Below are 17,710 nucleotides of genomic sequence, written 5' to 3' on the forward strand. Positions count from 1 at the left end.
TAATTATTTAATTCATTTTCACATAAGCAGGCACAGTCTAAGTCATGTTTCTTCAGTGAGTTAAGTGACATCTTAAATCACCTCAGGATTCCAGATACGGAAAATGAGTTAGAAGCCTGGGAAAACATTGTCTCTAAGATTATCAGGAAACAAATTTTGGCACAAATAGAATATTTGTTCTGTGTCTTTTGGTTTACATGACCTAATTGAACACACATTTTGATTCAACTTTGTATTTGGCATAGAGATACTGAAAGGTGCTGCAAGATTTACGGGCTCAGAGAATGTTCCAATTAAGTGGCATTGGCTTCTGTGGGTCTTAATTTCTTCACTTTACCTAAATTGGGTGTTATAAGTAGAAAACAAGTCTCTGAATAAGCTGACTTGAATTCTCATGCTGTTCATGCTCGTAGCCACATGAATACCTGGGATCATGATTTTTCTGTAATAGAACACTTGGATTGGGTACGGTCAGGGAAAAATAACATAATACGTATTTCTACAGTCAGAAACTATTGTTTTAACACAAAATTTCAAGTTGAATACCAAATTTGAAAACATAAAAATTATCACTTGTGAATGTACTTCAGCACTTTTGTTGAACTAATTTGTGTAACTAATTACAGAGGCAATTAGTCAAGATGATAGATGTGTACATTCTAGTTTCATCCTTATAACATTTTCTTCATAACCTGTTTGTGGCACTTAAAATGCTTTGTTTCCATCTTCGTTAAGTAATAACTAATACAAATATAAAAGACTTGTAATGCATTTCTATGTTTAGAAAGTATTAAATTCTTGGAACATTTTACTACTAAGGCATAGTTTTCCTGACTAATCTTAAATTCCACTCCTCCAGTCTTTTTCTTCCAAGTTCCATTGCCTCTGAGATCACAGGAGGTGAGAGGTTTTTTATATCATTAATTTCCTGTTAAGCTAACACTTTTTAAGCTTTTTTTCCAGGAAAGAATGTTGTTAGATTTCTGTCAATACTTCTGCTGCACACTTATTAATATTTTTATGTGATTGTGCTATTGGAATCATTATGATTATTTCAAGGTCCAAAATGTATGCCTCTCTTACTTTTTTTTTTCCCTGCATTATCCTCACAATCTCTTCCTCTTTCTTCTCATACTTTTCCCTCTAAAAATACTTCTCATTTGGAAATAAATAAAGATTCAAAGAAAACTTCAAAGATAGTACATAGAAATCCCACATACCTTCACCCAATTTTCCCCAACGGTTACACGTTATGTAACTATAGTACAAAATCAAATCCAGGAAACTGACATTGGTATGACTTGTGTATATCCTTCTGTATAATTTCGTCACATGTTATATTTGTGTAACCAACACCACAATCAGTATACAGAGCTAGTCCATCTCTACAAATATCTTGATTGTGCTACCCCTTTACAGACTCACTACCACCCTCCTTCCCACCATTTGCAAGCCTGACAACCTGTACCTGTTCTCCATCTCTATAATTTTGCCATTTTGAGAATGTTATAGAAACAGAAACATAGAGTTGTGAACTTTTGAGTTTGGCTTTTTTTCAACTCAATCCAATACCCTTGTATGCATCCAAGTTGTTGCCTTTATCAATTTGTTGCTATTTATTACTGAATAGTATTCCATGGTGTGGATATACCAGAGTTTGTTTAACCATTTATGTATGGTAGGATGTTTTTGTTATTTCGTAGATTTGGTGTTATAGAAAAACATATATGAATAAAATTCTACAGGTTTTTTGTGTAGACGTAAATATTTGTTTTTCTATGATAACTGCACAGGGGTGCTCCTGTATCTTCCTTGATGGACTTAAACTTTGATGGAGTTTGACTAGATTAATGAGTATATATATTTGATATGAAGGAACATAGGTGTTTTGGAAAAGGAGTCACAGAGGATATACTGTTGAGCCTTTTGCTAACTTCTAACTTCTCTAGTTTCAGTTTGCTCTCCTTCTTTAGACATTAGAACTTATGCTTTACACAACTCAATTCACTATTGCTATAAAATCTAAGGATATTAGAAGGAAGTTAAATTCCTAACACCTGTTTACCCTCACTATGCGGTAAGAATAGGTGTCAGTCTGAATTCATTGAATTCTCACGGTACCTTTTTCAGTGAAGTGCTTCCTAAAATATCCTGGGTTCAAAGGTAATTATTTTTAGAAATATAACGATGCAGCTAGAGGACTTGCCTTAGATAATATCTAATGTTAAATTCTAGGTTAAAATTCTATGATTCCATTCAAAAATCCTGTTTCCAAGGAGGAAACAAAGGAGCCCTGTAAGGTATAGTGACTTACTCAGGATCACACAAATAGTTTGCAGATAGATATCATGACTGTCAGGAGTAGAATTCAAGAAAGTTGGGTGTCAGGCTATCCTTTTTAACTTAAAAAACTAGAAGTTAAATGCAGATTTAGAATTAAGATGTCTTTAATTATTAATAAATTGCACAATAAATATTCTCTCTTTCTCTTGACAGGTTAAATCAGAGGAATGGATTATGGAAATCAAACTTTGGTGACTGAGTTTTTTTTTGTGGGCTTAACAAATCACTTTCATCACCAGGTTGTCCTCTTTGTGATATTTCTCTTGGTTTATCTCATCAGTCTTTTGGGAAACTTGGGGATGATCACCCTCATTTGCATGGACTCCCGACTCCACACCCCCATGTACTTTTTTCTCAGTCACTTGTCCTTTGTGGATGTCTGTTCCTCTTCTGTCATTGGTCCCAAGATGTTGACTGACATCTTTGTGCAGAAAAAAGTCATCTCTTTCTTTGGTTGTGCTCTCCAGTTATGGTTTTTTGTTCATTTTGTTGTGACTGAATGTTTCCTCCTGGCTTCCATGGCATATGATCGGTATATGGCCATATGTAAGCCATTGTTGTATACATTCATTATGTCTCAGCGGGTCTGTGTGCAGCTGGTGGTAGGGCCGTATACTGTGGGTCTTTTAATTGCCACGACCCATACAACTTCTACCTTTTGCCTGCCTTACTGTGGCCCCAATATCATCAATCACTTCTTCTGTGACCTTCTTCCTATTCTCTCCCTGGCGTGTGCAGACACCCAAGTCAATCAGGTTTTACTTTCCATTTTGGCTGGAGCTGTAGGAGTACTCAGTGGTGTGATCATCTTGGTCTCCTACATTTACATTGTTATCGCTGTCCTGAGGATCCGCTCTGCTGACGGGAGGCGTAAGGCCTTCTCCACCTGCACTTCACACCTGACAGCTGTCTCCATCCTTTATGGGACACTCTTCTTTATCTATGTATGTCCAAGTTCTAATTTCTCCCTGGACATCAATAAAGTGGTTTCTGTCTTCTACACAGTAGTGATTCCCATGTTGAACCCCCTCATCTACAGCCTGAGAAACAAAGAGGTCCAGGATTCATTCAGAAGAGTATTTGAAAGGAAGAAGTTTCTTATGTGTAGGTAATCTAGAATATCATTTGTACTGCAGATTGAGAGCTAATACATATGCAGGATGGAAGAAGGTGGGCTGGGTGTTGGGAGTCCTACTTTTATGTTGAGATTCACTCTTTCTTCCTCTGTGTCATTGAAAAGTCATGCAACGTCTTTAGGTTACAATACTCTCATTTTGAAGTACTCATTTCTCACTCAGCAAGAATGAGTTTTAAAACTTTAAAGTGAGATGGGTAGATTATTGAATCTCAAAACTTTAAAAAATATTCTCAAGTTTTGTGACTAGCTTATGAGAGATTCTTTGTTAAATCCTGAATAAATGTTACAACCAGTGACTTAATAGTACTTCTGTTTTGCTTACAAGGTGTTGAGATCCCTTAATTGTCTGTGAGCTTGGCCTTGACTCATTAAACGTAAACTGTTAAAAAGTGCATTATGGTCAAAAGATAGAAAAACTTCCAGTTTTAAAGAAAATAAGTTCTGGGGACGTAATATACACTATGATGACTATAGTTGACAATACTCTACTGTATATTTGTAATTTGTTAAAAGAGAAGATATTAAGTTTCTTCACAAGAAAAAAATTTTAATGTTATAAACCAATGTGATGTAAAGTAAAAAATTGTAGGTAAATTGTTTGATGTTAACTAAATCTGTAGTAATCATTTTGTAATATATACATACATCAAATCATTATGTTGTACATCTTGGACAAATACAACATGATATGTCAATTATATAGTATTAATAAAACTATAAAAATTGAATTATTGTTTTTGTATTGAGGTAATATTGGTTTATAATATAAATTTCAGGTGTACCTCAATATATTTTGACTTCTGTGTATACTACATTGTGCTCAGCACTAAAAGTCTAGTTTCCATCCATTACTGTACAAATGTCCCCCTTTACCTCTCTCCCCATCCCTTCACCTCCTTCCCTTCTGCTATCCACCAATCTGTTCTCTGCACCTATGTGTTTGTTGTTGTTGTTGTTGTTTTTCTATCTTCCACATATGAGTGAAATCATATGATATTTGTCTTTCTCCATCTGTTTTATTTCCCTTAGCATAATACCCTCAAGGTCCATCCATGTTGTGGCAAATGGCAAGAGTTTATCTTTTTTATGACTGAGTGGTATTCCATTGTACATATAAATCACATCTTCTTTATCCATTTATCCTTATATGAGCACTTATTTTGTTTCCATGTTTGGCTATTGTAAATAATGCTGCAATGAACATAGGGGTGTATATGTCATTTTGAATTAGTGTTTTCATGTTCTTTGGAGAAAGACCAAGAAGTGGAATGACTGGATCATATGGTATTTTTATTCCTAATTTTTTGAGAAATCTCCATGCTGTTTTCCATAGTGACTGTACGAATTTACATTACTACCATCAGTGTATGAGAGTTCCCTTTTCTCCACATCCTCTCCAACGTTTGTTATTCTTGTCTTTTTAATAATAGCCATTCTGATGGGCATAAGGCAATATCTCATTGTGGTTTTGTTTTGCATTTCTCTAATGATTAGTGATGTTGAACATCTTTTCATGTGCTTGTTAAAAAAAGTGAATTATTCAGGAAGTATGTAACCATAGCACTTTCTAATACTACCATTGTGTTTGCAGTAGACGTTTTACAAAGTCCTTTAATATCCCCTATACTCTCTGCTCAGAGTAAATTTTGCCACTGTAATTACATGATTTGTGCATGTAAAGTGCAGAATGAATTGCAGTTCTTTGATAAAGTGTTAGTTATGACTATTGTTATTTATTGATTTTTATGTAATAGGCAGGACATTAATTCTATTTTTACAGATAATGATCCTAAGAACCATGAAGAATCAATGGATTGCCCATGAATTCATAATTTAGTCTCACACTTTTATTTTCTCCAGGTGCGATATTCTTTCAACAGAATTCTGCATTTTATTTTCTGTAACAGCAGCAAATCCAAGAAATAAGGGGATAAACCATGTTTTTGTACAATTGTAAGACTCGCTGAGACCCTCACTCTGTCTTATCTTGACGGCCTTCTTTAAAAGGCATTTAACTTTACTCCACTGACACTGAAGGATGTAAATAGCTCCAGCCCTGGAATTTTGTTTATTTGTTTTCCTTATTTTTCACCATGATTTCTGCCAGTTTTGGTGTATGTGGTGGATAGTGACTTGGTCAAGAGGCTATTCAATTAAGAGGAAATGAGAGTCAAAGAATACTACAATGAATAATTAATTAAAACATTTTTTACGTATGCCTCTTAGTTGCCTGACATAATCTATCGAATGTTATTCACATTGAAGGGAAAAGTCCTCATGAAAGTTACAGGCTAATGGAGTAGAAAGACAAGTAAACAAACAAAAAGATTTAAAAATTATTACAAATCCATAGTGATTTATGTGACAAAAATAATCAAGGAAACAAAATACAGTGTAAAGGAGTACATTTTAGCAAGGATGGTAAACAAAAGCCTCTTTAGAGAAGGTAGGCATTGGGAAAGATGAAGAAATTCTGTTCATGGTATGGCTTTCCATGGAATCTGGATGTCACTCTTTGGATCATAAAAGGAGAAAAGGTCCTGAAAAACAGTAACAGACACTTCTGGATATTCTGAAACAGAGGGCAAAGTTTTCAAGCTAAGTTTTCTGATCCTCAAGATAATTTTCTTCACTCCTTTATATGATGTAGGTGCTTTAGAAATGGTGAAGGTTGAAAGTAGGGGGGCATTATGTAATATTTTCTTGGGAGAAGGGATTTACTATGAGCTATATGAAAGCTAATAAAAATGATTACTTTTGTGAATAGATTAAAGTGCCCATAACTTTTTCACTAGGTGACTGTTTACTGTATAAATTAAGATCTTCCTAGGCACTTTATGCTAGTTTAATTGTGATCTATTTCCTACTTACTCCAAGCCCCCATGCACCATGAAAAGAAAACAAAATAAAAAACTGGGGCATATTTTCTTGGTAGCTTTAAACAGTGCTATATGATTCCTTCTTTAAAAAAAATCACATTATATATATATATGTGTGTATATATATATGTGTGTGTATATATGTGTACATATATACACACACACACACACACACACACACACACAATGGAATAATATTCAACCATAAAAAAGACAAAATCATCCCACCTGCAACAAAATGGATAGACCATGAGGGTATAATGTTAGGTGAAATAAACCAGACAGAGAAAGATGAACACCATATGATTTCACTCATATGTGGAAGATAAACACGCGGACAGAGAGAACAGTTTAGTGGTTACCAGGGGGAAGGGGGTTGGAGGATGGGCACAAGGGGTGAAGGGATGTATTTATATGGTGACTGACAAACCATAATGTACAACTAAAATTTCACAATGTTATAAACTGTTATGACATCTATTAAAAAAAATAAGCCACAGGGAAAAAGTATCACTGCTTAGGATGCACTGCCCTGAAATGGCATGTACAGCATCCAGAGGCTTCCTCTGTGGAATTTCTTCAGTCACACTTGCGGTCTCGGTCTTATTCAGCTTTTACGTTTTATGTTTCTTCATCCTGGAGCATTATTGCAGTTCGCTGTTTATCTTATCTAAGTCGCTGCTCAAATGTCATATCACCAAAGAGGCCATCTGGATCTCTTTGCCTAAAATAATTCTCTGTCCTTTCATGTCTCAACCGTTTATCATTTTTTCTTTATTATTTTTTGAAGTATTTAAAAACACCCAAATATTACTTATTTAATTGTTTCTTTATTGTATGTCTCTTCACATAGAAGATAAGATGTATGAGAGAAGGATTTTTTATGTTCATTACTTTGTGCTTTACTCCACACTCTGGCAAGTAATTCGTGCTCAATGTATATTTGTTGATTGAACAATCAATATATGGTCAACACTATATTCTTTATTTCATGGACATTACAGTTTGACAGACATAAGTTCACTTATCAACTCTGGCTATGTATTCTTGGATAAAAGGTTTATTTGCAAAATGCAAAAATGCATCAGAATTGAATAAATATACACATGCACATAAAGACATGTATGCCTCTACATGGAGTTTGGCATGCAATATATAATTTAAAACTTTTTAAGAGTTAATTGGTTTTTTCTTTACAATTTTATTACATTTATCACTATCTGGCAGTTCTAGTCATATGATTTCAGAATGATTTTTTTGGTAAAGCTTCATATTTTGCATTTTTTCTCTGTGGTATGTAGTTTCTTTTTCATAGACATAAATTTACTCTATTTATGTTTGCAATAGTACTCTGATTTTGCTCTGGAGACTTATCTCTCACCTACAGATTTCAATCTTGGATGGATCTAACTGTGGTCCCTGCCTCCTGCAGCAAGGTATAGGCATATGACCCAACCTTGCAATATTTCTCTCTGAATTTTGAGTTGTAAGAAGAATGACACAGTGATAGAAAAATGATTGGATTTCATTCATTTCAGCTAAGGTCCCCTGAGTAGATGGACAGTTTCTGCCACCGGGACACCCAGGACTCTCCTGATTCTTGTCCAGTTTACTCTGTTCTCTCATTGGTGCTGTGAGCTACCTAATATATTTCCTATGAATTTCCTATTTCTGTTGCTTGCAACTGAAGAATCTGATATATTGTCCAATTTTATTTGCCTACAAAAGTATTCAGTGTTCCTTGCTCTTTTCTTTAGTAATTTATTCAATAAAATCTTAGTTTAGAACTGATTGTTCAGCATACCCCAGGAGAGTGGAACAGATTAAATTGGGATTTTATTGGTATTTAATGTTAGTTGAGGATCTCAGTCATTCTTAAATGATTCTATTTTGATAATCAGTTAACACAATTCCATTTGTTGAATAATTCTGATAATAATTAACATTGATTAAACTTCTACAGTGTACCAGGAAACATGCTATTTGCTTTCCAGAATTATTACCTCTGATGTCTATAGTATTATAGATACGCACACAATTAAAATATTATTATGTCCACTTTAAAGATTAATATACTCTTTTAGTCATTTTTTTACTACTGCATAACAAACCACTACAAAACTGGTAACTTAAAACTACACAATTTTACTACCTCGCAGTTTATATGGGTCAGGGTCTCAGGTCCATCATGGCCTGATTCTCTGCTCAGCATCTCACAGGCTGAAATCAACATGTTCTCAGGTCTTGGCTCCTTTTTGGAGGCTCTGGGGAAGACTCCATATCCAAGCTCACTTGTGTGTTTAACAAAATTCAGTTCTTTGTGGTTGTAGGGCTGTGGTGACTGCTCCTTGCTGGCTGTCAGCCAGGAGCCTCTCTCAGCTCCTTAAGGCTGGCAACATTCCTTCTCATATGGCCCCTCCATCTTCAGACCAGCAGTGACACATCTAGTTCCCACAATTCAGACCTCTCTGAATCTTCTGCTCTCAGCTGGAGGAAGCTTTGAACCCTTCCAGGTTATCCAGGATAATCTCCCTCTTTTAAAGTTAACTGTGCCATTTAATATAACATAATCATATGAGGGATGTCTCTCAAATTCACAGATTCCCAGGATTAGGACAAAGATTAGGGATCTTTGCAGGACCCTTTTAGAAATTCTGCCAACCACACTGATGCTCACAGAATAAACAGCTATCACAAAGACAAGTAATCAGTAAGGGGAAGAATCGACATCCAATCTTATCCATGTTAATGTGTGATGTGTGTGTTTGCATATGTGTGTGTTTTCTTTCTTGGGCCTACAGTTTTGATTCTTTTTTCCTGTTTGTTTCCATGCTAATATAATTTTTAAAGCACTTATTAGTACAGAATAATTATTTTTTTATAATAATGCTGTTTTCACACATTTGCTGAGGATCTACTCTATCATAGACATTGCACTAAATGTTTTCTAAACGTCTCATTTAATACCTTAGCTGCCATTTGTGTTATGAGTTACTAGGTCCACTCTGCAGCTGGGGAAAGTGAGGCTACAGAGAGCTTGAGCCACATGCCTCAGATCAGGCATCTACTAAATGGAAGAGGTGGTGTTTGACCCACTCTGAGTCCTCCAAAGCCTGGGTCTTTTCATGTAGTCAATGTAAGGTCATTCAGCAAGGACAGGATGCCATTTTTATTCTTTCCCCCCAGAATTTGTCTGGATTCACATATGTTTATTCTTCCATACAAAAATGAGGATGAAATAACTTATATGAAGTTGTTATTTAGTATGTTAATTCTGATAAGATTTTGTAAATCTATGTAATTAAAAAACAGTTTGATGTAAAACTATCAGAGGTAATCAATTCTGCTTTCTCATGCAGAGTACTTTGAAAAGACAGTATTTGCAAATTGATTTTGTGTGTGTGTGTGTATGAGGAAGATCAGCCCTGAGCTAACGTATGATGCCAATTCTCTTCTTTTTGCTGAGGAAGACTGGCCCTGGGCTAACATCCATGCCCATCTTCTTCCACTTTATACGGGACGCCATCACGGCATGGCTTGACAAGCAGTAAGTCAGTGCGAGCGCGGGATCCGAGCCTGTGAACCCTGGGCCACCGAAGTGGAGCGTGCGCACTTAACCGCTTGTGCCAACCGGCCGGCTCCTGCAATTGATTTTGATAAATATTTTTTGTTCATTTTAGTGTATTTTCATTTGGAAATACTGAAGTACTTGGAGTGTATTGGTTTGACAACAAGTTTCTTTCTATAATTAACATGCTCATTTTCTCAACAACTCAGGAAATAGAGACATATACTTAGAGGGCCTTTCATAATGTCAGTTCAATCCAGTAAGATATAATCCTTGACCTATTACTTATTTTTTTAGCAAAGGAAATAATGCACAAACAAAGAATATTGTATGTTGGCATTTCTAAGTGACAGAAGAGATGCAAAAAGTACTGTTGCAGTTCAAAGGCTGTGATTATTTTTGTCTATAAGGGATCAGGGGAGGCTTCTTGGATGAGGTTATAATTGGGCCATATCTTTCAGAACAGATGGAATTTTGACTTCCAGTATTTCAATAAGAGAGAAGGGAAAGTCAGGAGTGATGTAAGGAAGGAGGGACATATGGGTCTGTGTGGGAACGGCAAATCACCAAGTCTGGTTGAATCTTCTAATGCTCCTAGTGGGAAAGGAAGCTGTCAATGTATGTCCCATAAGATTAAAGAAGCAATGCTTGATTGACTCCAGACTTAAATCTTCCTGAGACATTGCCATGCTTCTGAAGTTTATAAGGAAATGCAAACGGTCAAAAATATCCAAGTTAATCTTGAATAAGACAATACAGGTGGAAGGTCTTCTTCTAATAGATACAGACTTACAAATCTACAGTAATTGAGACATGATCAAGAATAGATAAATATCCCAATGAGATAGAGTATAGAGTCCAGGTGTAGTAATGAATGCATGCTAATAGCTTTATTATTAAAGAATATACAGATCCAATACATGGACACTTCATTTATGACAAGAGTGACACTGCAGATAGTGGAGAAGGAAAAGATTTAAAAAAATAGTGTTTGATCCATTGGATGGTTGCATGGAAAAAAAATGGAATTTTACTCCCATCTCATAGCACACACTAAGATCATCTCCAGATGATTTGGAGATCAAGATGTGAAAAGCAAGGAATTAAAGCATCTAGAAGATAATATTGGAGAATATCTTTGTGAAATGTGGTTGGAAATTTTTTTAAAATAGGCTACAAAAGTACTAAATCTGAAATGAGATATTGATTCCCTGAACCACATTTAAAGAGAGAACATAAGTTTCCTTTTATGAGCATATACATGTAAGCCACAGCTTGGAAAAATATATTTGCAATGCATATAACTGACATATCCAGAATATATGAATAACTATCGTAATTAAAAAACAAGACAAAACAGGCAATCCAGTGAAAAAACATGGGCAAGACATTTGAACAGGCAATACATAAAAGTGGTTATGGAAATGGCCTGTAAATATTGCAAAGTTTCTCGATCTCACTAGAAATCAGGGAAATGACAGTTAAAGGCACAATGAGATACCATTGTACATTCACCAAGATGGCTAATATGAAAAATATTTACTCTCATATACTATTTATGGAAGTGTAAATGTTGTAAATTTGGAAAATTTCTTGAATTATCAGTCAATATTAACATATATGTGCTGTATTACAAAGAAATTTTATGACAACCTATGTTCCCAAGAGATAGGCATGCAATGAACACAAAAAGACATGGTGTTTACTGGATGTTCATTGGAGGAAAATTCTCAAAAGTTAAAAACTGGAAATAACTCAAATGCCCAGCAACAAAGGAATAGATAAGTCATTTATGGAATATCAATATAATGGAATACTAAGCAATAAAACATATGAAGTAGAGATTTATTCAACAAAAGATGACTTTCACAAACATAATAAAGATGGTGGAGATGTTCTATTTCCTGATTTGGGCGGTGGTTACATGCATGTGTTCACTTTGTAATAATTTACTGAGCAGTACATGTAAGATTTGTGCACTTTTCTGTGTCTTATTCATCAATAAAAGCTTAAAAATGTAGCATAAGACTTGCATTTGTCAGTGAAACCTCTCTCAATTTCTTATGGAAAAAGACCTATATGAGTATCATGGAAATTCTTCACACACTCTGACTCTCAGTAATTTTCCTGTCAGTATTAGAAAAAGAAGATAAACTATTACAATACCAAATAAGTTATCTAAGGTACCCTTGTCGTGGATCCTCTACTATAATGTACTTTAGCCGAGCAGTTGTAGAAGTTTTGTGGTACTTCTTGTGGGGAAAACTCAACAGTTGCTATATCATTGCACTAAGGTTTACTTTAAGTATTTCCTTGTTTAAGAAGGAGGTAAGGAATAGTTTACCCAGTCAAACACAGAAAACAAATAATTTGATCCCAGTGGATTTTTAAAAAAGTTTAATGACAGTAAGAATATTTTAATTTGCTTCTCTTTCAACAATAAAATTCCCAAGATATGGCATGCTTTAGGGACATAAATTCTCCCAGAGCAAAAAATGATGTAACTACATCTGGAACTTTAATCCACATGAAAAAGACCCCCCATTTGTTTCAGAGTGGAATCTTACTAGGTCCTTGAGAAGAAAACTAAGAATAAAACCAAGTGACCCCTAGAAAGTCTGACAGCTTCTCTGTGCAAAGGCACAGGTAAGGGTGGGAAGATGGAGTACATGCTGAAAAAGAATAAAATTTATACTCTATTTCAATTTTAATTCTCTAAAGAAGAAAGGAACTCATTGGAATGTAAGTTTAAATAATTTTTTATCCATTTCTGCTCCTGTGTTTACTCCTCAAGAAATTCGAAATGAGTTAAATGGATTTATGGGAAAATCAAAATGACTGACATTTAAAATGTGTTTATTTGGTACATAGAGAAATAACCATTCTCAGATCATAACTGGTTAGAATGCTACACCAATCTAATGAGAAGTATTGTGAAATACTATAAGATACACAAAGAGGTTATAGTCAAGTGAAATCCCTCTTCAAGTCGAATGTCTGTGCCCTGAACAGGAGAGAAGCTGGGCCACTCACTACAGAGAAGTAGTGTCATCTGTCTGGAATGTTGCATTGGGTTATGAGCATCATGTTCAAAGCATGGGGTATGAAGGTTAATGAGGGAGCTATAAATGAGAGCGCAATTTGCAGATGTTTGAGAGCCTTCGTACTTGAGTAAGCTTGGACTCTAGTATAGAGTCCAAGGAACTTTCTTTGTAATCAACAACCCCTTCACTGTTAAATTTGCATTTGGGCATTGACTGATTCTGTATCCTAGAAAGAACATGCAGAATTGGGTTGGGACATGAGGAGATCTAAGTTTCCCTCCTGGGAGAGTGACACGGTTGAAAGGGTAGGGACTCTGTACTCAGACAAGGCAACGCCTTAATCTCAGACAACACTTAGGAGATATTAGCTCAGGGACATTAGGCACCAACTTTCACATTTACAGACTTGATTACCTGCTCTGTATAGTGGAGATGACAAAATGTTTCTTACCCAGCCTTGGGTAGAAATCAAATCGGCTGACATTTGCAAAGCCCTTGGGGCAGAGTCTGGTAAGTCTCAGATACTCTACAAATGCTTGTTCCCTGTCCCATATTCATTGTAGCCTCAAATATATTGTCTCATGAAGCCAATCGTGCACTTGAGCACTACTTGGTGGAAAATGATTGTATATTTGCCACCATCTCTGTGGTCTTGGGTCAGACATCTTGGAACCTCAGTTTTCTTATTTATAAAGGTAAAATTGGGGCCAGAGTTCTCTCAGCTTAAAATTTTAGAAATCTACAGCTCCAAATGCATGGCTTACAGTTGTTTCTCACTTTCTACCTCCTCGGCTTCACACACTTCTTGCCTCCTGTTCCCATCCCAGATCGATTGTTGCTACTTTCTTTTCTTCTCTCTTTTTTTTTTAATTGCTGAAATACCTTAAGGATTGTTTTAGATTATTATTATTTTCTATTTTGTTTTAGATTATTTTTAATTATAAAGGTGATTCACATATACTTTCTCCTTGTAACAAAGTCTTAAATTTGCACGTAAAGCTGGAGTCTTCTTTGATTACTCACCCGCACACCAGCTCCTGCCCCTCTGTTCTCAGAGATGATGAGTGCTCATTTGATGTTTAGCCTTACAGATTCTTCTATTTTACTTACACACACACATCTAAATAATTATAAGTAAAGAAAATACTGAGGTTTAAAAATGTGTTCCTAATATCATACTGTACACATCATTCTGTAACTTGCTTGTCCTTCATATGTCTTGGAAAAATAACCATCTTTGTACATATAGAACTACCTAGTTTTTAAACTTCTGTACAATATGCCATAGAATGACCAAATTAAGGTTTATTTTACTGTTCCTTTTTGAAGAATATTTACGTGGATTCCCATTTTTCATCATTTTAAACAATAGTGAAGTGTATACCATTGTTTTTCCATTGTGTGTTTCCTTGGGGTAGATACTAAGTAATGGAATTTCTGATTCACCAGGTATGCACTTTAAAAAAAAATCAAGATATAGTGAAATCCAGAGGCCCCCCACCCTGTGGTATGAGTGATCACCATTTTCTCTCCCTGCCTCATCACTATTTTATATGTTCACATTCCTTAATATTTTGTCAGTTTGATGGGTGAAAATTATATACAAATGTTTCAGTTTGGTTGATATGATTATTAGAGATATTAAGCTTTTTTGCATGTTTCTTGGTACTTTGAGTGTGTTCTCTTGTGGCATGCCATTATATATCTTTTGCCTGTCATTACAATGATGTTTGCTATTTTAATTGATGATTTGTGACTGTTCTTTGTGTGTTCTGATTTTAATCTTTTGTAATATATACTTTAATATTTTTCCCAATCTGTGTGTCTTAATTTTACTTAGAGTGTATGTTGGCATATAGTCATTAAAATTATGTAGTAAAATTTATCAACATTTTCTTCATGTGATTTTTATGTTATGTTTAGGAAGACCATCCCTGGGGCCGGCCCTGTGGCTTAGCAGTTAAGTGTGCTTGCTCCGCTACTGGTGGCCCGGGTTTGGATCCCGGATGCGCACAGATGCACTACTTGTCCGGCCATGCTGAGGCAGCGTCCCACATACAGCAACTAGAAGGATGTACAACTATGACATACAACTATCTACTGGGGCTTTGGGGAAAAAAAGGGAAAAGAAGGAGGAGGATTGGCAATAGACACTAGCTCAGGGCTGGTCTTCCTCCACAAAAAGAGGAGGATTGGCATTGATGTTAGCTCAGGGCTGATCTTCCTCACACACACAAAAAAAATAGAAGACCATCCCTATCACAAAGTCATAACGCCATTATTTTATTGTCTCATATATATATATATATATATAGAGAGAGAGAGAGAGAGAGAGAGAGTTAGGTTTTTTTCCCACTGATTTCTTTTTCTTTTATTTTTTTATTGAGGTCATATTTGTTTATAACATTGTGTAATTTCAGGTGTGCATTATTATAAATCAGTTTCTGTATAGACTGTATTGTGATCACCACCAATAGTCTAGTTTTTATCCATCACCATACATATGTGCTCCTTTACACTTTTTGCCCTACCTTCCACCCCTTTCCCGTCTGGTAACCACTAATCTGTTCTCGTTATCCATGTGTTTATCTTCCACATGTGAGTTAAAGCATATGGTGTTTGTCTTTCTGTGTCTGGTTCATTTCACTTAACACAATACACTCAAGGTCCACCCATGTTATTGCAAATGGCACGATTTTGTCTTTTTTGCAACTGAGTAGTATTCCATTGTGTAGCTATACCACATCTCCTTTATCTATTCATCCATTGATGGGCACTTGGGTTGCTTTAATGTCTTGGCTATTGTTAATAATGCTGCAATGAACATAGGGATGGATAAATCTCTTTGAATTGCTGATTTCATGTTCTTTGGATAAATAACCATAATGGGATAGCTAGATTGTATGGTACTTATATTTTTGATTTTTTGAGAAAACTCCATACTATTTTCCATAGTGGCTGCACCAGTTTGCATTCTCACCAACGGTGTATGGATTTTTTTAGTTTAAGTGGTGTGGGGTAGAATTTTAATATTGTTTATTTTTTCAAATGGTCATCCAAATATTGTAACAGTTTTTCATGTGAGTAATTTATCTTTACTTTCCTGATTTGAAAGAAAACATTTCTTCACACTAAGTTGACATATATGCCTAAGTCTGCTTATAGCTTTTCTAGTTTTTCTGTTCTTTTCTATTCATCTTTGTCTATTCTAGTGACAACATTTTATCTGTGTTGATATCTGGAGTAGCACTTTCCTTTTCTTTTTAAAATTTGTCTTGGCTAGTTTTGAACATTTTTCTCTTCCTTAAATTTTAAGATCAGATTGTTTCATTAAATATTATATTTAGATGTTGGTTGTGGAATTCCACTAAACTTATCAAATAATTTGGTGAGTGTCCTAGCCCAATCAGCCTTAGATAATCTTAAGCAAGCTTGTAGTCTGACCCAATCAGCTTTAATTATCCCCTACAATCAGGGAGACCATACACCCCAGGAACCATGGGTGTATCATTGAGCAAAGGAAAAATAGAATTATTATAGGATTTTAAGAAGGGTAGAGTTTAGGTGAAATTTAAGTCAAGAAAAAATTTTGATAAACTCAAAGCAAGGCAGGGCTGTGTGTAAAGGGGCCAACATCACAACAGGTCTAAACCACAAAGAAGACACAGGGTCCTGTTTCCTTGGAAACGGCCGAGTTAAGATAGATGTGGAATGCTGTATCCGGAAACCCCTCTCGTGGAGCTCTGTACCTGTGCTGGAAATGAGACTGCTTCCCTGTGTCAAAGTGACTTAGATCTTCCAGGCCAGAGTGGATGTTTCATCTTGTTCATATAATTTCAAACAAAAATTTCAGATAACTTATAATTTTAGAAAATAAAGTTTATCATTGAGTAATAAAGCTGTCACTCAAAGAAAAGGTTGTTAGGTCACTTTACAGCTGCAGATTATCTGTGGGAGAAATACTGTTTCCTGTTCACTTCACAGTAGGGTTATCCGTGACTGCTATTCCAACCTGAAGAATGGCCACACAGGCTCTTACTCTCCAAGTCTGAGCTAATTTTTACTTTCTCAGGAGGAAATCAATCTTTGTAATTGAGTATTTTGACTCAATTAAACATAAAAAATCCATAAAATGTGTTTTTTCTCTGATTTAGGCATTTCTTCATTTGCACCAGTAAAGTTCCATAATTTATATTTTGCTTTATATAAATATTGAAGACTCCTTGTTAGGCTTATTTATGGTTATTTTTTCAATTTAAATCGATGAACATGAATATATCCTCTTTTTCCATTATAATTTGTAAGTGATAATTATTGATTTTTTTACATTTATTTTATATTCTATTTGTTGAACTCTTATTTTTTCTAAAAATTTATCTTATTAGTTGACTCTTGTCCATTTTCTGTGTGGATGACTATTTTGCCCGCAAACAGTGATAGTATTTTCTTCCCTCTTTTTCCTATAATTCTTACATGTCTTTTTTTTATATTTTGGTACTTTGGCTGCACTCTCCAGTATAATATTAAATAGTATAAATTATGAGCATCTTGATACAGTTTCTGGTTATAATGTGAATGTTTCCAATGTTTTACACTGTACACATATATCTCTGAAAGCTTCAGGAAGATCGTTTTTACTAAGTTAAATAGTTCTCTTTTGTTTCTAGCTTGGAAAATTTTTTAGAAGCACATTTTATAACATTCCTTTAAAAATTCTATTGAAATAATAATATTTTTC

The 17,710-nt window shown here is 35.1% G+C and overlaps 1 protein-coding gene across 1 annotated transcript; it reads left to right on the top strand.

The window, feature by feature from the left end:
• Positions 1–2,510: 2,510 nt before the first annotated feature.
• Positions 2,511–3,482, top strand: LOC147912595 (olfactory receptor 5G25-like). Its single transcript, XM_087423256.1, has one exon. The coding sequence runs from the start codon at positions 2,511–2,513 to the stop codon at positions 3,453–3,455; it is 945 nt and encodes a 314-aa protein (XP_087279382.1). The 3' UTR covers positions 3,456–3,482.
• The last annotated feature ends 14,228 nt before the right edge of the window (positions 3,483–17,710 follow it).

The sequence above is a fragment of the Ceratotherium simum genome, chromosome 34 (genome assembly GCF_057802395.1).
Source record: "Ceratotherium simum simum isolate JZ-2026a chromosome 34, ASM5780239v1, whole genome shotgun sequence".
NCBI lineage: Eukaryota > Metazoa > Chordata > Mammalia > Perissodactyla > Rhinocerotidae > Ceratotherium > Ceratotherium simum.